Here is a 25,704-nt window from a genome sequence, read left to right as displayed (position 1 = left end):
TTCTGCTGCCTTGAGATACAATCTTGAAAAAGGAAGAATCTCAAGGTTTCAGAGACAATGGGGTCCTTCCATAGGGAAGAATAAAGACATCTCCATCTTCCTGAAAATGTGAGCAGTCTTGGTTGGTGGGAATATAGTCAAAGGATTTTGAGTTTCTTTCTATTATGAGGAACTTAGAGATATAAGTTGCTTATAATAGAAAGAAACTCAAAAATCCTTTGACTATATTGGTAGAGACACTTTCACAAGCATAAATACCTTCATTAAACAGGACCTTAACACTGAATCAAATGATGCAATTTACCCACCTTCCCCAGACAGAAGACTTTCGATACAAGCTTCTGAAACAACATAACAACAACTAATGGAGGGATCAAAATTTAGAGACGCTCATTGACATTTGGGTAGCATACATGCAGCTGTATCCTATGCCTAGTCTGCATCAGTAAAATGAAATATATAGTATACAAGATTCCAAAACACCAACTACAGCAATGGAGAGCTTCTAGATTTTTTTTTTTTTTTAGCCCACAGAGCTGAGAAAAGCTGCAAAGATGAACATACATTGCAGTCCTGAATCCAAGACGTAACTTCATCATCAGCGATGTCTTTGCCGGTTGCAGTCTTCAGGAGCTCATTGGTCTGCTCTTCTCGCTGGTGCACTGTGGAAGAGCACTGCTGGTAGCAGTCCTTGTACCTCTGCCACAGCTGGAGCAGGGCCCTGCTGGCACGCAGCCGCTCTGCAACCTCCTGCAGGAGGTTGTTCCACCTGGGGAGGAGACTGTGTCAGTGACCCAGGCCTGGGAATCCACAATAACAATCTCTGTGTCCCTCTTTCTCTCTGCTATTTCCCACGGTCTCTCGACTTTTAGAAAAATTGGCAATAATCAAGATACAGACATTTGGTGAAAATAATACCATACCAAGGAATTTCTGTTTCAATACCAAACCTGGCTGTTCTGAGCTGTCACAATGTGTGTGATGTGTGCTACATCTTGGATGCTGTTTATTAATGCTGGTGGTCAGAGCTGCAGCAACTTTCTATAGTGAACCTCCTGCTATTTCCACTTAGTACCCTCAGCATTACAAGGCATCCATGACCACCCATGCACTGCCAATAGCAGATTCCTGTAAGGGCCTAAGAGGACCAGAACAGTTGCAAACTAGACACCATTTCCTCTCCTGCCATTTTCTCTCAAACTCTGATGCAGTATTTACTCATAAAGCTCTGTGTAACTCACTCGTAAAATACTCCCAGATATATTAAAAATCTTAATATTTCTATTATCCAATTAAATATCTAATCTCCCTTTGAATTCTTTTCTATAATAACTTCTCAGTGAATTTTTTTCTCTAATAGCAACCAGGAACACAAATGTGCTTTCTCAAATGTGGTCGTAGTTACCAAACTGCCTAATTGTTTCCTTACCACAGAAAATCACTGTATTTATCAAGTATTATTATATATGATGAAAAGCAAAGATTTTGGAGCAAAAATTCTGCCAGCCATCACTTAAACGGTTAAATTCTATGGTATCTTAATAATCCCTCCTCCCACTTCCAGTTTCTAGGACAGGACTGAACACAGATTAAAATAAATTCAATGTGATTCTGCTTTCAAAAAACTTCCCAGCTTTCCACCAAACTATCCTTTTTCTTCTGAATCCTCCCTTCCTGTATCTGAGTAAAGCATTTTACTAGTTCTTGCCTGAATTCAAAGCTGGGGAAGCTGTTTGCCAAGGTGCTGGTGAGGGGCTTAGATCTTCCTGTCTATGATGCCCTTCCTACAACTAGAAATAGCAACCTAAAATTTTAGGAAGCTGATGCAAACCATTGAAACACTGCAAAAAAATTTTCAGATAAAGTTCTCAAATTTCAAGTGCAGTATTATTTTCCAGCATGGTATTTATAAATCTTGGTTGGCAGTGAAGCACAGAGAAAAACTACTGACATTCACACTCAAATGCTCACTGGAGAAGGTATTTCATTTATTATGACGAGTAAATGAGAGTTTTAATTCAGTCCTTGGCAGAAGGAATAATCCTGCCTGTTCCAATAAACTTCTTGTAACCCCAGGAACTTAAAACAATAAAATATAAGAAAAACAGGGATAATGGAAAACTGGATAATGGATAAATACAGATTTGCTACTGAAAATGAAGTTTAACACAAAGACATTTTCTACCTCATATTCACTTCTTTCAAAGTGTTGGTAAGTGTTTCAGTCACTGGTGGGTGGCATTCTTTCAACAACTCATTGGTCACAGAACCAAATTTCTGTAAGCTATTCTCCTGTTTTTCCAATTCATCTTGTAGGCTCTAAAGCAGAATAATAATGAAACAAAGCCATGAGTTAATAAAATTCCACAATGTAGAAGCATTTCAAAATAGTATGCACCAATTGCATTAGATTATGAACAAAAACTTGATTTCATGTGCTTCATATAAATAAGTTGTTTAAAATAAATAGGCTTTTTTTTACAATGGTAAATTGTAAAAAAATACGCTATTTTTTTACAATGGTAAATAATACGATTTTTTTACAATGGTAAATTACTTGATCATGTGAGTGTCTCAGCTCCTGGAACATTATTTTCTTTGATCATCAATCTACTGGAAGGTTAGTGGGGGGCTAAAAATGTGATGTCAACATGCACCTGTAGCTCTGAAGCCAGATGAAGTAGCATGAGAACCTTTAGTTTTTATGGCCATCAGCATGATTTAAAAACTTGTAACAATTTGATGGTATGGCTCAAAATTACAAAGAACATCAAAAATCTAAAAAGAAAACAACTATCCCAAATTATTTTTTCTGCAAAATGAAACATGCAGTAGCTGGTTTACAATGTGTTCTCTTAATGTCATGTGATTTTAATGTGCCAGTATGTCTTCTTATAAGCCAAAACCTTACAGTTATCTGTATCCATGCAATTTCAGATAAAATTAACTCTTTTCACCTGAAGTTTATCAACTTGGACTTTCACAGCTTCCAGAGAACCAGTAAGAAGATAAAAACGGGACAAAGAGTATCTGGCTTCTGTCAGGTAACTGTTCAGTTCCTCATAAGCCACTTTGTAAATGCTCCACTGATCAAGAACAGATTGCAACAATATCTTCAGCTGGCTAACCTGGGATGAGGGAGGAAAAAACACAAAAGTAAATTAAACGCATTCAAGCTATTTGGGATTTGTTTAAATTATTTTCTTCCTTGGGATCTCACATGCTTATTGTCCTAAATGCCTAATTTTAAACCTATTGGATAATGAAGACTTTTTACAACCATCAGCTGGGTTTACACTGGGAACAGCATAAAGTTCTATTTCATTTTATAAAGGCTGGATGGAAGGGCCAAAGTAAAGATGTCAAAATCAATTTTACTTTGGTCCAAAGTAGATCAAGGAAGTTCCTTCAGACTATACATATCCCTAAGGTAGGGAAATCAGCCTATGGAAATCAGCAGAGAGGCTAGCACTAACACACTGCATTCCTTCTGAGAAGGCAGACAAATGTCGATCAATGCTGAATTTGAATGCTGAAAATTAATGCTGATCTCTTCCTTATTCTGTGAGACCTGTGGGATTGAAAATAATCTGAAAATAATTTGGTACCTTTACACTAAATATCAGGAAGCATCCAAAAAGCTTCACTTAGAATGACTAAAATCATTGTTGAAATAAAAAATATTATACCCACTTCATGTGGTATGTGTACACACAAACTTGGGGATTGATGGCTAGAGATGGAAAGAGGGACATGATTCAGAATCTCTTCCCCTACAACACAGAAGAAATCCAGTAGCTGCAACTGTTAATTCTCCCTCTCCTCCATGCCTTATTCCTAGAGGTGAAATTTTTCCCCTTACGAATTCTTTTACCATATGATCCAAATTGGCCCAGGAATGGTTAATTTCTTGCAGTGTATTCATAACAGCTGAAGAGACTTCTTCTTTCTTGTTCTGTACCAAAGAAAGACCACTCTTTTCTACATTTTCTACTTCTTTTTCCTTAGTTCTTATTGATTCTTCTAATTCCTAAAAAAAAACCACAACAAAACAAACAAACAAACAAAAAAAACCATAAAAAAGATACCTGAGTTTAATTGACTAAATAATACCTTGATATAAAAAGGATGGCCTTAACCTCCTTAGTTTAAAAAATAGGAGACATGCTGGCATATTTTGACTTTTTATTCTCAAGGCATTCACAACTCATCAGCAATTTCATTGAATATTTTATGTTCCCTTTAAAGTCTGGCAGTTTGTTGTTGGTTTAAATAGAAGCACATACTCTACATAAAACTTCTGTTTAATTTTCTGCTCTCTTGTAAGAATAGAAAATTCCTTGAAAATAGTCATTCCTAGCTGGGAAACTACCTATATAATTTCACAGCAGGCAGATCAATATAAGTCCTGCATTGCTCTGACTCACATGGGAAGCTCTGGGGCTTCAGGCAGCACAAACACTGAGTCTGAGCAGAGTGGGGCAGTAAGGCTAGCAGGCTTCAGGCCAGCATAGATTTGTGTTCACCTGTGAGTATGATACAGAAAGCAGACTGTGAGGTGATTACAACCTTGTGTTAGCCCTACATTTACTAGCACACCATGTGATCTCAGGTTATTTTGTCGTTTTCGCAAGCCTCTCCTCACTGAGAGAAACAGATCAACAGAGAAAGAAAAGAATACAACAGAACCTGGTCAACCTGAAACCTCATGTCTTTCAATAAATTTCACTCCCTCTGAATCCCAAAACACAACAATCGAACCACTGCCATAAGAGACTTTACACTGTAGATAGTTGGGAAAGTTTTTGGAATAAATAGAATTTATCCCTGCACAAATACGACACACTTTTGTCTATATACATATTTGTGAGAGCATTTTTGCAGCACTATTTATTCTCAGCCTTTTTTTCTCCTGTATTACTTCACATTTCCTCAAACATCTAGCCATGACCTTGTTCCAGAGTGCTGCCAGACTTATATGTCATTTTTAACCAGTTGACAACAACACACACTTCAAAGTTGAACATAATAAATTTGACTTTCCAAAAAGTGCATTTTTGCACTGAAAAAAGTAATCTAACTCTATACAACGTTGTTCCAAAATTCAGAAGAGGCAAAGGTTTCAAATGCAAGACCAGCAAATATTTCTGGTTCTCTTGGAAAAGGGCTTTTTTATTCACAATTTAAAACTCATAACTGAATTAAAGATGCATTATTTGACAGGAAAAAAAAGTTTAAGTTCACTTATTAATATGATGCCAAGCAGCAACTAGCATTGGTTAATAAATAAACTCCAGCTTTTGTACTAGTTGAACCGGATATCTGGGAGTGTCTGACACAGTTATTTCTTAAACAATTTGTTTCTCTGCTGATCGAAGTCTTGTCATTCATAACTAACTCCCCAAGTGTATTTGCTAACTTCCCTGACCAAAAGGAACCAAAAAGGTGATAAATCAGATTCAGCTTTGAACTCCAGCCAAGCAGACTGCTGATTATGTCAGGCTATGTTAAATTACCCTTGCTTTAGTTGTATGGGTTTATTGTGCTGAAACCATAAAGATACCCGAATTAAAACTAAGCACTTCAGACAGATTGAAAACTCAGGTCAGCAATTTCAGAAAAAAATTTGACCTCTAACATATCTGGACTAACCACCCTATTTGCCTTTACAGAAACAAAGATGGGTTTAATGTACTGGTGAATATATAGCAAATTCTTTTATAGATTTCATTTGAATTTACAGCTGTTCTCTTTGTGAGGAGATGAATGGTAGATTATATTTGTCCCATGAATTAAATTAATGCAGGAGAGACACATAAATTTAAACACACTTCCTCAATCCCTTTCATGGGGATGAGAACACCAAGATTTTGTGCATTCAGTTGGCCTGAAGGAGTTTTAATTTGATCTGGTGTGAAACTTGGTTTTTGTCCTACCAGATATGGTATCTGGTAGGACAAAATTATTTTGAACAAAAATTATGTGATGCCTGATACTGTGTGGAGGCCTTGTCTATAAATTCAGAAGCATCTGTTCTGCCTATATACCTGCAAGCTTTAACTCTGGCCCGAAAGCTCCAGAGGTAAGCTTCTTACTATTTATATATGGGCTGCTCTGAGTAAGCTGTTCAGAGAAAACTGTGATACCCTATACAGCCACAACACTGCTGTGTCATCCTTGTATGAATTCCATGTGAAAAACTGCGGTGGTTTTGAACTTATGTGCATTATGTATAGCTGCATTTTGCCTCATCTCATCTTTGCACATCATAATCATGACTCTCTATCCTTTTCTGGATAGTTAAATATTTGAAAAAAAATCCAACAAAAAACCAATTCCCAGGTTTCTAAATGAATGCCTAAAACTTCCTTGGGTTCTAGAATTTTTCTCTGAATAGTCAGGTGCAACATATGAAAAGGAAAAAGAATGGAAAAAAGTGGGGTGTGGAGGAAAGATAGTGAAAAGGCAGAAAAAACCCATAAGACTTGCTGAACAGATATGACAACATCTTCCTTTGACAGTCTTCTAGTTCAGTATGCCTGGCACGCTTTGAAATGTCCAGTGTAGAAATAATGATGACTTTAGTTGGTCTTAAGCAACTTTGAAACATTACAGCTCCTTCCTCCTCTTTTATTGCTGGCACCTTAGGAATGAAATCTCTCCTTTACTGAAGTCAGGAAGAGTCGAGCCACTGACTTCACCAATATGAAGATTTCATATGGATTTATCAAGTGTGGTTTCAAACTCCTGGAAAGAGAACATTATTATTTATAAGTAGACATTACCTGACAGTCTTTCAAAGCATTCTGCACCGAAGCCTGGTCTCCAATTTTTTGTTGCTGTTTCAGCTTCTTCTCTTGGGTTTCAAACCAAGTTTTTAGGCACTGCACATTATTTTCATATTCTGTCCAGGATTCCTGCAGACTTTCCAAGAGCTGAATCTGAAAAGAAAAATTAGTATATACATTCTCATACAATTATCTTTATTGGTGGGTCAGTTATATAAATCATTGAAAACCAATGCACAGTAGTGCCTTCTTGGAATTCAGTACTTTCAGAATTTAAAAACAGTATATACATTCAAATTTAAATTGTAACTAGTATTTTTTATAGAATTAATAATAACCCTGGCTTCATTCAGCTTGGGGAAAAAAAGGCAAAAGAATCAGCTCACTGTGCTGTCCACTCCTTATAGGGAGGCATGGGGAAAATGCAGGCAGCTTATTCTGGGGGATATCAAATAAAAGGGGAAGATATAACAAATACAAGTTGCAACATGGGAAATCCTTATTGGGAACAAGACAAAAACTTGTCCCCCACCCGAGTGGTTAAGCATGAATCAGCTACCCAGAAGAATCTGTGGAATCTATCCTTGGAAATTTTCAAGATTCAGCTAACCAAGTCCCCTCTGAGCTAACTGTAAAGTTAGCTCTGTTTGAGCAGGAGATTGACCTAGATGACCTGCAGAGGCTTTCAACCATTGCTATCTTATTGTTCTACACATTTTGAAAGTTCACTCCAGAGCAGATAGTTTATTTTCTTTACCTTTTCTGTTATCAGGCCTTGAAGGATCTGCCAACGTCTGTTCATTGCTCCGAGCTGTTCTGCAAAATCAGTTTTGTCACTGCGTTTACTTTCAACATCCTGGCTGCTGATTTGTAGCACTGACTGGTTCACAAAGTCGACAGTCAACTGTTTGCAATTTAAATCTATCTTGAAACCCTAGGAAAAAAAAATTGAATAAACAAAGCAGCACATAAGCACCACAATTTCTCACCTTCCTGCAAAACAGAGGAAAAATGTTCAACAGCTACATCTTTATCACACTGTATAGAAGGGTCTTTCAGCAATTGGGCAGGAATTAGAAAACAAGTCCCTCCCACTGTAAGAAAAGAGAGGGTTCAGCACCACTTGATGAAGCTCGATCGGCACAAGTTCATGGGACCTGATGAGATGCATCCCAGGGTCCTGAGGGAGCTGACTGATGCTGTTGCCAAGCCACTTTCCATCACATTTGAAAAGTCATGGTGGTCAGGCAAATACCCAATGACTGAAAAAGGGAAAACATCACTCCTATCTTTACAAAGGGAAGAAAGGAAGATCTGGGGAACTACAGACTGGTTAGCCTCACTTCTGTGTCTGGGAAGATCACGGAACGGATGCTCATGTAAGCAATGGTAAGGCACATACAAGCCAAGGATGTGATCCAAGACAGCCAGAACAGCTTTACTAAGGGCAGAGCGTGCCTGACCAATCCAGTGGCCTTCTATGGAATGACTGCACCAGTCAACAAGAGAAGACTGACTGACGCCATCTACTTAGAATTCTGTGAGGCTTTTGACACAGTCCCAAATGACATTCTGATCTCCAAATCAGAGAGACATGGGTTTGAAGGGTGGACTGTTCTGTGGACAGGGATTTGGCTGGATAAATGCAGCCAGAGGGCTTTGGTCAATGGCTCTGTGTCCAGGTGGAGACCAGTGATGAGTGATGTCCCTCAGGGCTCTACTCTGGGACTGGTGCTCTTTAATACCTTGACCAATGACTCAGTGAGATCAGATGTATCCTCAGCAAGTCTGTAGAGGACATGAAGCTGAGCAGAGCAGAAAACTTGAGAACTAGGCCCATGAGAACTTCATGGAGTTCAACAAGTCCAAGCGCAAGGTGCTGCACCTGGGCTGCGGATGTGAACTCATTGAGGGTAGCTCTGCAGAGAAGGATTTGAGAGTTCTCATGGATAAAAAGCTGGACAATAAGCCAACAGGGTGCCCTTGCTGCCCAGAAGGCCAACTCCATTGTGGGCTGCTTCAAAAGAGGAGTGGCCAGCACTCCCTTCGAGGGAGGCGATTCTGCCCCTTTGCTCTGCTCTTGCAAGACCCTGCCTTCACTGCATTCACTCTGGCAGATACAATAAGGTTTAATAATGTGCATATTGCTTTGGATTTTCCTAAAAATAAAGGCAAGCATATTAAAAATTATATTCCCATCATAAGTAAACAGCAGAGTTTTTTGTAGCAGAGTTTTTTGTAAGCCAAAAGTAATTCTGGCTTCTTTTCCACAGTATCAAATATTTCGCAGTTCTAACTTGCATACAATTCCAACCACTCTACAAAGCTGGTGATTTTTTTTTTCCCTAAATCACTTGTAATTTACAAGTTATATATTTAATTGTGAAAACAATGGAGAAAATTCAAAAGGAAAATTAATAATATTGCCACTCAGTACCTTGTACTTCTGGACATAACCCTGAATTGCCTTCTGTCCTACTACATTTTTTATATTTTCTTCATCCTGCTGAATTACATTTTCCATCAGTGAAATCCAGCTCATAACTTCAGTGATGGCATGGCGAGAAGGAATTTTGTCCATCTGGACCTGTTGAGATAACAGACTTAGAGCTCATGTTGTAAAGAAAATGGATAAGAATTCCTTGCTTTGCATTAGCACAGTTTCAGTAGTAGATAGAGTACTGCTTGCCTGCATTTAATTACTCAAAAATATGCTCTATGACATTTTTAGATGGACATATATATTTTGCATTACAAGACAATTCAGAGAACAATAGAACAACATTTTATTTCTTTTTACCATCCCAGATTCCGTTAAGACTTGGGACCCTTCCTCTCTCCCTGTAAATCACAAAGTTATTATTAACTCTGAGAGCATTCTAAGTCATAAACTAAAGCAATAGCTTACACTGATAGCAACTATATATTAAGGCCACTTTTCAACCAGTATAATTCTCTAAGTTCAGTATTATAGCATTAAGACCCCAAAACTACACAACCAAAAGCATCCTGTGCCTACACATACTAACAAAAATGAGTAATGCTTTAGATCTATTTTGTCTTCCACAGACTTGAACCTAACCTACTCAATTTGAACAAAACCACTACCCAAACCTGACAGGGCACAAGAATCTTAAATGCCTTTTTCCAGAAAGCTTACCAGTGTGTTGAAAAAACCTTCACCTGCTCTTTAGTTAAAATTTAACAAATGTAACTATGAAAGTCTGAAACTAACACTGATGGGTATTAGGCAAGCAGGATTTGAAACTAAATGTCAGCTTTCCCACAGTAAAACAGGAATAACTTTTTTCTTATCTTTCCTCACATGGACAAACTCAGAAAGGAAGCAACTAGTCAGTGCCATCTGTACAGTCTTAGAATCAAAGGCCATTGCTCGCATTCTTACCTGGTGCAGCTTCTCTTGTACTGCTGGGATCTGTGTGAGGAGCTCTGTCCACTGGGTTTCAATGTGCGACAATCCTGCACGCAATGCAGCTGTATCTACTTTCTTAAGCTTGAGGAGTTGGTTCCCAGTACTCAGGACAGAAGATTTCTGCGATGATTTAGTATCCACTTCTTTTGAAAACTCCTGTAAGCAGAAGCATTTTTTGTGGAAATAATTAAGTACTTTTTAATTTTACTTAGTGTTTTAGAACGCCCAAAAGCTAAGAATATCTTCCATTCCCTTTAAAATATGTACTTTCTACTAGCATTCCCCAGCTATACTTCAGAGTAAGTTAGAACAAAAATTGTGTTTGGTCATAAAGCCAAACACATTTTCTGTTTTCAGAATCATCAATATTTACAATCCTTGCATACAGCAAAGAAGTGCTAATGTGCATACACACCAGCTGAAGAATAGCTTACCTACATACACATGAATGGTAAGAAGAAGTATAACCATTTAATTAATCAATTGTTTAATTGTAATTGGAGAGAAATAGGTGTCCCAGGTTCACGAACAACTTACCAAGAAAGAGTTCAGGTGGTCTCGGACTGTTTCGAGTTCCTGAGGAACAGTCAAAGACTGCTGGCTCCAAAACTCAAGTCGCTCCTTTGCAGATTGCAACCACTGTGTCAATTCATTTGATTCACTCTGATACCTGGCAAGATGTTTAAACAAGACTGAAACAGTCACTGCCACCTCTTGCCTCCAACTGAGCAGACTTTCCTCCATGTGTTAGAGGAAGATATAGAATGCCAGATTTGAAATTTTATTTTTATCAAATTTCAGAAAAATGTAATTTACTTTTACAGATAGGCATGGTATCAGGAAGCTCCTATTTTAGCCACTATGCTCAAAATTTCTAATAGTGCCTGAGTTTTGCCTTTAGAAAAGTTTAATGAAGGACAGTAAATACGTCCCAAACCTCTTTGGACAAGCTTCAATCCCATCTAATGCACATAAACAGACTTTTCTCTTCCATTAGAAGGCTCAGGCTTCCTAAATCTTTACAAAAAAGTATCTCAGAGCAGAAATAATTTTTTTTTTTTTCAGAAACCATCTTCGTATCATTTCACATGCCAAGCAACTAATGAGATACCAGAATATGAGTGTCCACACATTAGCCAGGGATTCACAGACAAATCTTTTATACCTACTAGATAATTAATTACAAAAGTAGCATATGAATGTTAGTAAGGTACCAAAAGCTCCCTTCCATATATGCAGTGACACAGACAAGAACCCAGAAGTTGCAATGCATCCACTAAAACATGCAGAGGCAACTCACATTACCCAGCGAAGCATACAACTTTGCTTATACACCTGTATGCATACGGGGCTTCTGAATTAATCATCTAAGAAAGCATTTTCAGATTTCCTTGCACCAGCTTTTATCTCCTACATCTTTTATTACAAATGAGAGAGTATGTTCTATGGAACAGAAGAGCAGTCAAACTATGATGTACATCTCGAAGTACTTTCTTTTAAATGTTGAATCAAATATGTCTGGGTCCAGAATGGCTTTGACTGAAAAGCACAGGTGAATAACTTTGTATTTACCATTACATCAGCATTACCTTGTCCAGTGCTTCAGTATTGTCTCCAGTCTGTGAAGCTCCTTGGTGACTTTGCTGGTGTTACTCAACCAGCGTTCTCCTAGTTGGTTCAGCTGACCTTCGAGTTCTGAGCAGCTAACAGAAAAAAGGAGCCTTTTCCCATCATCTAGCACTTGGTATAATTTAGGCTGGTATTCAGTCAGGTTGGATCTCAGATGCTGTAATGACAGAGGACATGGTTACATAACTGCAGGTCTCTGTTACCACACTTTCTCAACATTTAGTTTCCTTTTACTGCAATTTGTTGCATATGCAATGCCACCACAGAACATCAAATTTTACTCTACTCAATCTCTAGATCTCCCCAAGAACCATCATGCAGGTAATCTGCTCAAAAGCTGAAAAAGTTGTCACAAACCCAATCAAGTCAGTATGTCCATTTCTTCCTCCTTATGATGAACTCCTTCTTTGTGTAGATCTTCTAAACTTGAAAAGAATCTTTGTGGGGCAACACCCTTTCCGATAGAAAATTTATTAAAATACTGCAACTTTACCACCTGCTTAAAATCTACCATCTACTGCAATGAATGTTAAGATATCCAATATAAATTATTATAAATTACTAAAAATTATTAACAGTGGTTCCCTCTCGGAACCTCTTCAGCCCTTCCAACCCCTATCTTCAGATCGCTGGATCTCACTCTTTTACTGATTTACCCTCCTGCTCTTCATGGCTACAAAACAGAACATCACTCTTTCCATCCAAATCCCTGAACACAGAGACCAATTTTTATTGCACAAGAAAGCAAAAAAAGATCATGAGAAAGGAAAGGTTGTTAATACTATTACCCAAAATGAGACAGATTAAATTTAAATGAAGACTTGTGGATGGCTAAAGAATTTGTATATGTGGGCAAATATACCTGTTGAATTCCACTATCATTACCCAAAGAGTATGGATTTTAAAAACATCTGTACATTGGTATAAGTTTGTAAAATGCACATGCATTCCCATTTTTCAGTTCTGATGAAAGTAATCTGAATAGAAAAGGCTCAAAATGACCAATCTTATAGTGAGTACCTGAACTTTCTATCACTCTCATTTCCTCTTTCACAAAAATAGAGTTTTTAATACATTTTAAAAAATTACCTTTAATGTTTGTGAGTCTGCGTATTTACACATAACATATATACAAAAAATAATATCCTAGACAGAGGCTTAAAAAATTCTAAGATAATAATAAATTTATTATGATGGATTTTAAAGCTAAATGTGGCCAATTAATAAAATCTACGACATAACAGAATACAAGACTCTAGATTTGAACAATGTAGTTTCTGTAACTGAAAAGAAAAATAAAAGAAGAAAACTAATTTAGGGTCAGGACAAACACAAATAATGCCTAGCATCAAACAAAACCAAAACAACCACACAACAGATTGTTTAAATTATCCTCATACCATATGAAAAGCAGAAAGCTGTCTGGTAAAATAACCAAAAAGATAACGACACAAAGTCAATTTTCAAGAAAAAATTGACAGACATTTTTTTGTAAAACAAAAAAGAGAATGAAAAAACCCCAACTAAGTATGAGGAGAAAAAACAAAACACTAGACCAAAGAAACAGGATGTGGTAGAAAAACTGTATTTAAACTACTGGTTGCATTTGGGGAGGAAGGAAGTTTGAGGAACCACAGGCTGTTCAGCCTCACCTGGCTCTCTGGAAAGATCATGGAGCACATCCTCCTGGATTACATTTTCAGTGACAAAAAGGACCAAGAGGCGACCAGGAATACTTTGCTTAATACTCACTAATAGCCTTTTATAACAAAATTACTGTTTCTGTGGGTCAGACTGACTTCAGCATGGCCTTTGACACCATCTCCCACTGAACCCTCCTTCAGCAGCAGAGAGAGCTCAGGCTGGATAAATGGACTCTTTGGTGGGCTGAAAATGAGCTGTATTACCAGTCTCAATGCTAGTGATCAAAGCATCATGATGCCTGGCTGGCAGGTTGCAATGTGCAGAGTACTCCAGAGATTACTGATATTTTAATCCAAACAAGTTCAACATCTTAATGGCATGGATCATGGCAGACAGCATTCCCTCAGTAAATCTGTGGATGACACTAATGTAGGGAGAGTGGTTGGGACAAAAAGTGGCAGACTGATTCCAGAGACTCTACTAAACTTCAGGCTGGAGACAGCAGAAACCTTGGAAGGCTGAAGAAATGCAACATCTGCACCTTGGGCTGACCAGCTGTGTGTCTCAGTACAGGTCAGGAAGAAAACTGGTTGTGCATTTAACCTCGCAGCTTATCAGGCAAGGCACAGCACAGGCCTATAATAGAACTGTGAAAACCAGATAAAGTTATTTCATTATCCTCATCTAGGTGGTGCTGATGAGGCCAAATCTACTCCATCAGACTGTGCTCTGCCCCATCTCTCACTGAGCTGAGGAAGAAGGAAGTAGTCAGGTGTAGAACTGAGTTATTTAGGGTCCTAGAGCATATATCCTTCACTAAGAGGCTTTGGGAAACGTGCTTGCTTTAGATTGACAAACAGGAGGCCAAAGGCCAGTCTCACAAAGATCTACAGCTGTTTGTGTTAAAATTAAAAAGATGATAGAAATTCTCCTCAGTAGTGCCACACAATATAAAAAGGACAATGGTGACAAGCTGAAAGTTGATGTTACTGACTGGACATTACAGAAAACCTTTTATAGTAAGTCTTGGTGCAGAACTGCAACTGCTCCCCTGGTCAGCTGTGGGATCTCCTACTTCTGAGGTTTCCAAAGCTGTTGCTGATCCAGCCTGTGACAACTGTAATGCTTCACGTGGAAGGCTGGAATATATGACTGTCAAGACATCCCTTCAACCCCTCTTTTCTGCAGAGAATGTCTAAAAAGCACCAACCTGAAAAAGTGTAATCCGGTCTGTAAGCCTGTCCTCTGTCTCTTCTACCAACCCAACAATGGGGATGTTTCCTTCAACAGACTCCAGCTGCCTGGTGAGCTCCTGGTAATCTTCATCCAGATGCATCCAGGTCTACAAGCACAAATTATCCATGTATATGGTGTATCTATGTATATCCATGTATATCTAGAAATTTTACTACTTTTTTTTTTTTAAATTTGAAGTCCTACAGCTAGCTATGTGGTTGTGAAAGTACAGAAATAACAGTACAAATGTCCAGTGGACCTGTAAAAAGACATCATCCCTGTGCCAAGCTCAACTTTTGGTAACAACACATGGATAAAACTGTCATGCTCTCCTTAACCAGCTAAAGCTAAGCTCTTCAGACTTAGAGGAACACAACTTGTGCCACCTGAAGGTCACAACAGTTAAACAGAAAAGACTGCATGTAGTCTATCAGTGCTTTGTGTGTATGACAAAATGGACTGATGCTCATCAATTCTGTCCAAGCATAGGAAATCAGCATTATAGAATATGCTGGTGGCTGATCAGAATGGAAGTATAGAAAAGGCCACAGAAATTCTCACCTCTAGAATGTATTCCAGCTCCACACCTCGTTTATGAGCCAACTTTAATACAGCTGAAGCTCGTGTCATTATCTCTGAATGTGACTGAGTTTCCTTCAAGAGGGAAAGGCTACTCATCTTTCTAAAAAGTGTTTCTGTCAGGATCATGTGCGACTCCAACCCTTGAAAATATTCCTGAAAAATTCAGATGTGAGGGAGGGGGAGAATAGAAAAGAGAAGGTGCAATTATTACTTAATTCATTATCACTAAAAGAACATTTTAAGACATAAGCAGTACAATCAAGTATTTACATAGAAGTAGGTAAACCTTTCACTTCACAACATTTCATGAAATCCAACATAATTTACAGAGGACAATGGTCTATTCAAAGAAAGGAATCAGTCATTCTTTCCACACAAATTCCATCCTGACCCTCATTCCATAAACAAAACCACATTAAATCAGATAAACAACCCCAAACATTTCTGCCTAATGAAAATGTGGAAAATACTTGTCCTATTTGTGGGTGCTATTACCAAATGTAAATTTCTGTTGAAAATAAATGGAGTGGTGGATGAAATGGCTAGGAAGCATGACAGGACAATACCAGGAACTTGTTACTAGAATAATGAAGAACATGCAATCTATCTGGGTTCACCTTCAACAAAGCATTTGAAACTCAGTCTGTCAGAACAGTTCACTGGCTCCAATTTAAAGTACAGTCTGGCCCACTGTTCTGAAAAGCTCCTGAACTTTTAGGAACAGAAGGTTAGCAATTTGCTTTTCATAAGTGTCCTGATTTCAGCTGGGATAATTTTCTTCTTAGTAGCTGGTACAGCAAAGTGTTTTGGCTTTACTAGGGGAATAATGTTGATGACACACTGATGTTCTGTTTGTTGCTGAGTAGTGTTTACTCCAAGTCAAGGACTTTTCAGCTTCCCTTGCTCTGCCAGTGAGGAGGTGCATGAGGAGCCTGGAGGGACCATGGTCAGGACAGCTGACCTGAACAGGCCAAAGGGATATTCCATACAGTAGAGCATTATGTTCAGTATATAATCTAGGGGGAGCTGTTTGGAAGCTGCTGATTTCTTCTTGGGGACAGGCTGGCTATTGGTCAGGAGGTGGTGAACAACTGCACTGTACACCATTTATTTATTTCTCTTGTATTTATTTCTCTCTCTCCATTGCAGTTATATTGACTATTGCAATTATTTTTACTATTAGTGCTATTAGTATTAGTATTCATCTCTCAATCCACAAGGCTTACCATTTCTTTCTGATTCTCCTCCTCAATGAAGGAACACATAAGGAGGAAGCAGCTGTGTGGTTCTTAGTTTCCCACTGGGGCTCAATCATGACAAGAAGCTTACAGTCATTACTAGTCCTGAAATAAGTCCTGATTTCTTACCTTATGTTTTTCAAGTAGTGACTGAACCTCTTCCTTGGAAGAAACAATCATTTTCTGGTCACCAGCCATTTTTTCTTGGCCTGTTTCTACCAGGTCAGCCAGGTCCTGTAAAGCCCGCTCATACTGCCTCTTCAGAGCCATATTCTGATTCAGATCACTCCGCCTGGATCCAATGATCATCAGCAGCTCATCATACTTATCCTGGGGGGCAAAGGGCACCAATGGTGATTCTTATTTCACACCTTATAGGTCTTCCTAGAAGCAACCTTACTGGCCCTGCTCTCTCAGAATAAGATTTATTTCCAGATCAAAAAGAGTTTGCAGATATACTGACTTCATTGGTAAATTAACTCACCATTTAAAGACAGAAAAAATAAGCAAGACCTGCAACTCTTTAAAGTACATGCATTTGGGGGAAAAAATAGCAGAATTCCAAAGGCTCATGTAAGTAGCAAAGATTTGGCTTAATGCATCAAAAGGCAGTGACTACCATGCAATGCAGATGCTGTATTCATTTTACTTTTTATAATGCAGAGAATTGCAGGGATTCCACCATGGATACAGACCATAGGCATTTCAATGCCAGGTTTGCTTCCTTCTCCTCCCCCAGAATCTTACTGGTAGCAAGCAAGATACATACAACTTACTGTAAAAACCAAAACAAGCCCATACTTTTGATCTATATAAGACATTCCAACAACCAAAATACCTCTACGATCATCCAGTGCTACAACAAAGTGCCCACCCTCAGACTGCAGCTGGCTCTCCCAGCCTTAAACAGAATTTTGTGAGAAGCAAAACTGTCAGAAAAAGCCAAAGAAAGGCTTTGCTAAAAACTGAAATGCAGGAGAGGGAGAACATAATGGCACATAAACTGAGAGAAAAAACAAAAAGCAAAAAAACCACCAAACAAATCAAGAGGAGGTGCTAAGACCAAAAGGATAGAGACACATTTCTTAGTGATTTATTTCTTAGTCAGTTATTTTTAGTTGATATCACTGTCTAGTTGGTTTAGTAAGTTTATGGTCCAGTTTCAGCTGTTTTATTTGCTTCCAATTTAATATTATTATGCTATTGTAAATGGTAAAATTCATTCATAAACCTTCTCCTTGATATTTCCTCAAATATTCCCCTGCATCAGCCAAACTGCTCAAAAAGGACTTTCAACATGTTTACAGAAGATGTGCATCAATTGCCCACATGTATTGACATCAGAGGTGTTCTTGCAAAAGCGGAACACTTCCAGTTTCAGGTCTCACTTCACTCTCTGTCCTCCTTTACCACCTTCCTGCTTTGAATGACAGATGTGAGACAGTACTAAACCACAGATCATGAGACTCTGGTGAGAACAGGGATGAGCCTTCAGCAGACAAGTTTATGTTTACATGCTTAGTGTCATCTGTGTGAAAAGGGAGTGGATGAGAGCTGACAGAAAACATGGTTTTGTAAATTATTACAATTAATACTGATAATATCAGAGATGTTAGAAAATCTGAAAAGGAACAAAATTTTAAAACTAGGTGAACCAGAGAGAACATATTCTTTTATACATACTGAAATGCCTTAAAATCCCATTTAATAAACTGCTTGATGAACAATAAAAAGAAGCATTCCTTTGATATCACAGGTGAGAAATGTGATAGGATGGACAGGTTTAGGATGGAACTGATGAACCATACCTGGATCTTAGACAGTTCTTGTACAGAAGGTTGGTCAATGTGTAGCTTGTCTATACGCTTCTTTAATTCACTGATTCCAGTATCTAGATCCTTTAAACCATCTTCTGCCTCCAGTATGACCTGTATATGAAAATTACATTGCTTAGTTTTAAGTTTCAACAGTAGTGTAGCTGACCTATGATCAGACTCTTTTCTGCTAAGAACTAATCACACCTTCAATGCGCTGAAATTGTAAAGGATGCTATGAAGGAAATGTACTAATTAAAAGTGGGGAGAGTCCAGTTTTTTGCTTAAAATTAAATAAGCATATCATTATTACTTTATTATAACAAGCTGTTTTAGTATCATATAAAACACTATGCTTAGTATTTTTTACACCAAACATAGCTATGAATTTCCATGCTTTTAGGGCCCAAAATAAATTTTTTAATGTAACAATGTAATTTTTTTTTTTTATTAACAGTCATTCCTGTCATCTCTGAGCACCAAGCAAACAATCATCACAGCAGAACCCATGTATGAATGCAAAGAGCTCTGTGTAGCTTCCTTTCAAGCCTGGGATGGGGCTAAAATTACCTGTACCTCCCCTTTTGCACTTGGAAAACTACAGCTTAAGAACACAGATTGGTATCTGCAAGTGTCTGAAGGTGATGTGTTTTTCCAGAGGAAGCTACAAGCTTCCCTAGGTGTCTGCTGCAGACTATAAAAAAATTAAAAGTGTGAGGTAGATTCCTGTACTTAAAGCGCTTTGTTGAGGCCCTTTCTGGAAACTTCCTATTCAAATATTTTAAACTATGTATGTGAAGTAGGACTCCTGCCTTTCAGCAGCACAGAGTTTGCACAATACAGTCACTAAACTTCCACTTCATGCAACTGAAGTCAACCAGGCTGATTAAGAGTCTTACTTTTACTTTCCTAACTACATATTGAACAAGCAGCAATGCTTTTAAATTTGAATGTTTTATCAGCCAAAGGAGATTTTCTGCAACAAATAATTTCACTTGCTTTTGTTGACACATTGTTTTCCTAGCTGGTTAAATTAATAGTACTGGAAATATGTTTTTGCCAATGCTTGGCATCACAAAAGATACAAAAGAAAGACACAGTGCGACCTCTCTTTTTCATACAGGAGTTGTAAACTCCTTCAAAATTTGAATGTCAGGTATATAAAGTCAAGTATTTCTGTTTAACTGAAGGGTAAGTCTCTTCCACTTAGACACCTGCTGGCACCAGATGTCACCAACAAGAAATATCTATAAGAAGTACACCTTAGCATACTCTATTCATTTTTCTCATTGACAAAACAGAAACAAGAAAACAGGATACACTTTTTCATATAAAATAATTCATTATTCTTTAGGCCATTCCTGATAAAGAAATAATAATTACTGCATAAATTAAAACGAGTTACATTAAAGACATCACTATAAACCAGTGAGTGGCAAAGTGCCTTTGGTTCTTAATAAAGTTTAATAGTCAAACAATTCAGCAAAACTCTGGGCTTTTTTGTTTATTGAAGTTTTCTCTTTTCAAATACTGCCCAGTATAAACATAACTAGGTACTAGGTCAGCTGGGAGATGAGAGAGACACTTTAGCTAGGTTTTTTTTTTGTTGTGACTTTTCATTTTATTTACTTTTAAATATGTGTACTACACTCTTGGACATTTTCCTATACTTAACGTGAACACGTATATTCTCCCATTTAAAGGAACTGTTCTCTAGAGTCCATTTATCCTTTGGATAAAAACTTTACCTCCTCCCCTCTCCCCAAGTGACAGATATGTGGTAGTACCTGCATTTGTTCTGTTTCTGGTCTGTCAGCTGCCTCTGCTAATTTCTGTACAAGTAAGTATTTGTTATCAGCCACCGATGTAAACATGAGCTTCAGATCATTCTGCAGGAGACAAAACCAACAAATTACAGCCAATTGCAGCACAAAACAAGTGGAAAATATTCCATGCTTCAAAAATATTAAAGCATTAAACATTACATGGTAACACTGCAGCATCAAAATTATTCAAAAAGCATCATAATTAGCCAATGCAAAACATTTAATATTGCTGAAAATCCAGCTATGGAGACTAAGAGCTGAAGCAATTCATATTTAAAACATATCCTGTGAATGCACTTCTATTTTTGTCTTCAAATTAAATGATTAATTACCAAGGGGTCATTACCTCCTTGTAAAAAAAAAATAAATCTTGTGCAGTTTATTCAACTACATATGATTGTAAGCAAGCTTGGTTTTACTTTTTAAAGCAAGTTGTTTTAAATACAAACTTGAGCTAATATAATACATAAGTAAACAAGACCTCCACACATTACAGGGCTAACCACAAGCTGAAAAATTTAGAATATTTTATCAGAAAAGACACATAAATATTACTTAACAATTTTGCTGAAATACAATCAATCATTTTTTCTTGCACTCATCACAACAGAAAATTAACAGCACATTTTTCTGAGACTTTCAGCATTACATAGGAGGTACATTAATGATTTAGTATTTATTTTTACATTCAATAATTATTTTAAATACTGAAAATCTCTAAGAATAATGCAACGAATTCTAATCAACGTTGATGTCATCAGCAAAGAGAAGTCTTTCATTGAAAAATGGGAGATTGCACAGGAAAATTATGGAGTTTGAAAGAAAATCTGGTAGTAAAAACCTATGAAAAGATGACTCTAATCTAAAGACACAAGGAATTTTTTTTTAATTTATGAGAGTTTTGATTAAAAGTAAACCCTACTGAAGGGCTTCTATATATTAATGACAATGATAATGATAACAATAATATAAGGTAGAGACCAAGTAAGATCTGAAAGCTTTTCTCAACTCTGTTCAAAATTTTCTGAGCGTGCACATTTCTGCACTTATCAGATTTTTTTAATACTTGCACAACACAGACTTCCTTTAATGTAATGCTAGCAGGAGGAGATAGCAAGGAAAGATTATCACTTTACAGTAATTGCATGAGTTGAAGAAGTCTTCTAGTGGAGAGTTTAAATTTTGATTAATTATTAGTATCAAATTTTGCGTAAGTTTGAAGAGTTTGATTTTTCAATAAAAAACCTGTGACAACCTTGTTCTTTTCATTTGGCATCAAAAATTCACAGCCTTTATATCTCCATTTGACATAGACCTCGGTTAATTTCATCACCTCATACCTTGAATGTGATGATTTGCTGGAGCCGCCCTTTCATCTGGTGGCATCTCTGATTTACCACTGTCTCCAGTAAGGACAGTCTTCTCAAGAGGCAATCCAAAGTGTCTTCTATAATAACCCTCTTATCACTATTGTCAGGAAATATCTGAGCAAACAAATTCTTGTTCTTATCCACTTCTTCTGTTATGTCTTTGATTTCTTTGGCAAGAGTCTAATTTTGTGGAAAAACAGAAGTGACAATCAGACATTCTGGAAAGCAGGCAAACATTGCCATAACCATAGTCAATTTTGCAATGATGCAGTGAATTTTTTTTACATTGCTGGTATACACATACACTAGAAAAAGATGGAAGTTACATTAATCTGGGATAGTAAAAATATTCCATGCTCCAAGGAAAAACAAGTGCTGGAACAAAATAATGTAAAGCCACAGAAACATCAGGGTTGGATTAAAAGTCATCTAGTCCAATTCTCCTAAAGTAAATATGGACATCTTCAACTAAATCAGGATGCTCAGAGCCATCTCAAGCCTGAATTTGAATGCTTCCAGGGATGGGACATCCATTCTGTCTGGGAAACCTGCTCCAGCATTTCTACACTCTCATTTTGAAAGATTTCATCCTTGTATCTTGTCTGAATCTATCCTCTTCAGTTGAAAACCACTGTTCCTTTGTTCTATTGCCTCTCTCCCCCCCCGCCACCACTCAATTTTTTCCACCTCCCTCACCCCTAATTAATGTTGCTGAACCTGGGCTGTTTCTATATCCTAGAGTATCCCTCCCTCTTTTCCACATAGTTTCAATTTTGATAATGTGGTGTTAGCTAATACTTAGATGTTAAACAGAAGAAAGAGTCCATGCTTTCTGCAACATTCTCTACATGGTCAACTGCAGAATGCTGCAGTTACACAGAGATTACGTCAGTGACATGTCACTTATCCAGGATTCTAACACTTCTGTTCTAAACACTACTATTGGCAATTAAAACAAACTCCTACTTATGGATTCCTCACCTCTTGCTTGCAGAGGTAGGTTTCTGTTTCTTCTTCTGGCAACAGAGCTGTAGCAACAAAGACTTGCTCTTCCACCCCATCCAGCCACACGGACGTGGCAGTGACACCCTCATACAGCTTCTGCTCCAGATGCAGGGTTTCATCCAGCCGTCCAGCCTGGGCAAAAGGAAACACAGGAGTCAGCACAGAAGTACAAGACAGCCTTCCCTAACTTCTAATATTTGGGAAAGGCCTGGATTTCCAGGTCATAGCTGGAGGAGTTTTCACTGTTATTGTGGCTTTGCTGTAGGACAGGTGTAAAGACAACTGAAAATTACCTCAGATGAGACATCTTCAAAGGCCTGATTCAATTCAACCAGCACTGGTGACACTAAGGATTTATCTTCATCCTGTGACTCCTCCTTATACAAAGGCATTCCAGGTATTAGTCTGTTAGGTCTGCTATAAAGCTGCTGAGAGAGAGGCACTAATTAGGATGCATTCTACCATATGTAGGGCACAAAATTCAGCTGTACAGACTCCCTGCTGACTGAGGCTACCACCTGCTAATGCTCATGGTCCTCCCACAAATGCTCCATGCCATGAATATTTTGCATAAATACTACTCAACAGGAGGTTCACTAGAAATACAGGATAAATGCTTGCAGCCGGAAGTAAAAATTATTAGTTTTTATCAAAAATATTATCAACTACTCTTTAATTAATACAAGGTATTTAGAACTTTGGAAGTTGGTTCATGGAGTGTTATACAAAGAAGAGTGAATTTGGGTCTCTTAAAAATAAAATGAAAGATGTAAGTTAATATAGACTTTGGTTTGTCCCCAGTTTAATTGATTAATCCCCATTTCTTCCAGTAGAAATACTGTTCCCGAAATTCCTCACCCACTAAGATCAAGAATGGAATGCAACCAATAAATTCAAACTGAAAATAACAGTTTTCCTCTAAGCTGTTGCCAGAGTACTGATCAATTCTAGAGTGATGATTTGCTACAGAATTATCCTGAGTTAGATAAGCAGATAAACATTTTGTCTGAGCTCTTTCTTCCTTTCTAGTTCATTAACTTGATGGTAGTGCAATTCAAATCACTTTGAACATGAGCAGTGCTGGTGCCAGTATGTAACAGTTTTTAAAGGTGTCACAAAAATAAATTGCTCCAGATTTCACGCCTTAACTACAGCACCTTAATGGATCTACATATTGCACCTCTTGTTGTAACAACTACTTTCAAAGAGAAAATGGAAAGAGAAATTTTAAAAAGCTACCAGCTGTTCTTTTTCCAAAGCTTTCTGGAGTAGTCTCTGCTTGGTACTGAATTCCTGGTTTAGGCTGTCCCATTTCCTCTTCATCTGTTCTTCAGATGATGGCTTCTCACCTTCTAAGACTAATTCCGCAGAAAGTACATCAGGCTTCTCACTGAATATGAAGAAGCATAAAGGTTTAATAAATGCAAAAGTTATAAACATATAAAGTTATAATTTTCCATTAGGAAATTCTACATTTAAATTAAATGCTAGTTTTTAAAGCTCTGACTTGTTAATTTTGGTTTTGTTTTTCTGAAAATAAGACAAAGGTTGGTTTGAACAGCAAGAAGTTCTTATCTGATGAAATAAAATGTACTTTCGAAAAGACTGTTTGAAGTTGCAAGTACCCAAAATAAGTAAAAAATCCCCAAACCAGACTGAATATATACTACATTGAAATGTAACCTATAAAAAGGTTGTAGTTCAAAGCATGAATTAAAATAAATATTTTATCTGACTCCTTCCTCACTTCCTTTCTCAAAATGGTAGACATAGTTTAATGAAGGACAAGCATATGAGTTTAGCTTTAGTAAACAGTTAATCACAGTCAGAATTTTCTATTTGGTGGTTTGTTCGTGGGGTTTTTTGTTTTTTTTTTGGTTTTTTAAAATTTTTTTTATTTTTTTATAATTTATTTATTTCTATGGTACACCATCACTTGATCATCACAAGAAGTAAGCCTCAAACAGAAGGAGACTGGTTAAGTACTTTCTGGCATTAAAATTAAGGCTTCAAAAGGAAAAAAAAACTTGCTAATTGCAGGAAAAATAAAATCAAGCAATGAATATCTCATCTGGGAAGATCTGGTTACAATGGCAGATGCCAGTGTTTGAGGTAGATGTGATTCACACACCAGTGCTGGTCCATAAAGTTACAGTAACTGATCCACTGCTTGTCTAGTGAGTCTTGCTAGTCTTTAATTTTAGTATGATTCCGGCTAATAAGAATAAAGGGCACTTCTAAATGCTGGAAGTGATCTATTCTCACAAAACAGTTTGTGTAACTGTATTATCAGACCCCTGAATTATCAACCAGGAATCCAACAGCCGAGGTGCTGTACAAAAATGATAAAACAAAAATTAGAGGACTACGAGCAGAAGAGGGATGTAAGCATAGGGATGACAAAGTATGGCTATAGAAATTTACTTTTTGGAACAACACATGAAAGCACACCTTATGGACAGTCCTTCAGTAGAGCTTTGCTGCGTTAGGATCTCTCCTCCCCGGCATGCTACTGACCGAAGCAGATTCTTCTGCTCTTCTAGCTCCTGTTCCAGCTCCTAGCACAGCAAGTTACAAAAAACAGAACAAATCTCAAACACACTGGTTTTGCCTTGGAAGGATATGTCTACCTTGTTTAACTGTCACGCAAAGTTATCTGAGCTACTTCTGAAATGGCTTGCTCGAACACCAAAAGAAGTTCAAAATCCCTAGCCAGGGACACATCAAAATTAGGTTCATAAACTGGATTACTGAACTAATTAACTGATACAATGCAGTTTATGGAACCTGCCTTAGTGAGAATATCTTCAAACCATTCAACACAATATATAATGTAATATGTGTATCTTTGCTTGTATTAAGACAAAGTTATTATTTTGAGTATTTTCATCTCTCCTTAGAGTAATCTAAAAGGCTGATTCAATTTTATTCTGCTGATGGACAAATTTTATTCTACTGATTATGTGAATTGACCATAGTCATCCAGGAAGTCTAGCCTGCCTGTTGCAGATATAAGACAGGGAACTTAGATACATCATTACCAAAGCAGTGAGTATGAAACAGTGTAAAAATTAATGTTTCAGTGAAAATATTAACAAGAGTGGCTCAGCTATAGCATTAAGTGCAATCTAAAGATGGG

At 37.5% G+C, this 25,704-nt stretch overlaps 1 protein-coding gene across 1 annotated transcript in view; it reads right to left on the bottom strand.

Moving 5' to 3' along the window:
* The window catches only part of SYNE1 (spectrin repeat containing nuclear envelope protein 1), a 281,934-nt gene that overhangs the window by 52,362 nt on the left and 203,868 nt on the right, over nt 1–25,704 (bottom strand). The window contains exons 98-117 of the mRNA XM_059468351.1: nt 25,017–25,123; nt 23,805–23,955; nt 22,859–22,990; nt 22,542–22,697; nt 21,531–21,740; nt 20,152–20,253; nt 18,359–18,478; nt 16,680–16,880; nt 15,292–15,465; nt 14,705–14,836; nt 11,811–12,007; nt 10,759–10,891; nt 10,195–10,377; nt 9,226–9,375; nt 7,546–7,722; nt 6,786–6,941; nt 3,875–4,030; nt 2,958–3,128; nt 2,186–2,319; nt 565–769 (exon numbers count right to left, since the gene is read on the bottom strand). Coding sequence (XP_059324334.1) covers nt 565–769; nt 2,186–2,319; nt 2,958–3,128; nt 3,875–4,030; nt 6,786–6,941; nt 7,546–7,722; nt 9,226–9,375; nt 10,195–10,377; nt 10,759–10,891; nt 11,811–12,007; nt 14,705–14,836; nt 15,292–15,465; nt 16,680–16,880; nt 18,359–18,478; nt 20,152–20,253; nt 21,531–21,740; nt 22,542–22,697; nt 22,859–22,990; nt 23,805–23,955; nt 25,017–25,123 — 3,147 coding nt within the window. The remainder of the gene's footprint in view (nt 1–564; nt 770–2,185; nt 2,320–2,957; nt 3,129–3,874; nt 4,031–6,785; nt 6,942–7,545; nt 7,723–9,225; nt 9,376–10,194; nt 10,378–10,758; nt 10,892–11,810; nt 12,008–14,704; nt 14,837–15,291; nt 15,466–16,679; nt 16,881–18,358; nt 18,479–20,151; nt 20,254–21,530; nt 21,741–22,541; nt 22,698–22,858; nt 22,991–23,804; nt 23,956–25,016; nt 25,124–25,704) is intronic.

The sequence above is a fragment of the Ammospiza nelsoni genome, chromosome 3 (assembly GCF_027579445.1).
Source record: "Ammospiza nelsoni isolate bAmmNel1 chromosome 3, bAmmNel1.pri, whole genome shotgun sequence".
Classification (NCBI taxonomy): Eukaryota; Metazoa; Chordata; class Aves; order Passeriformes; family Passerellidae; genus Ammospiza; species Ammospiza nelsoni.
The sequence above is the reverse complement of the archived record's forward strand: the minus strand, read 5'-3'. Positions and strand labels throughout refer to the sequence as shown.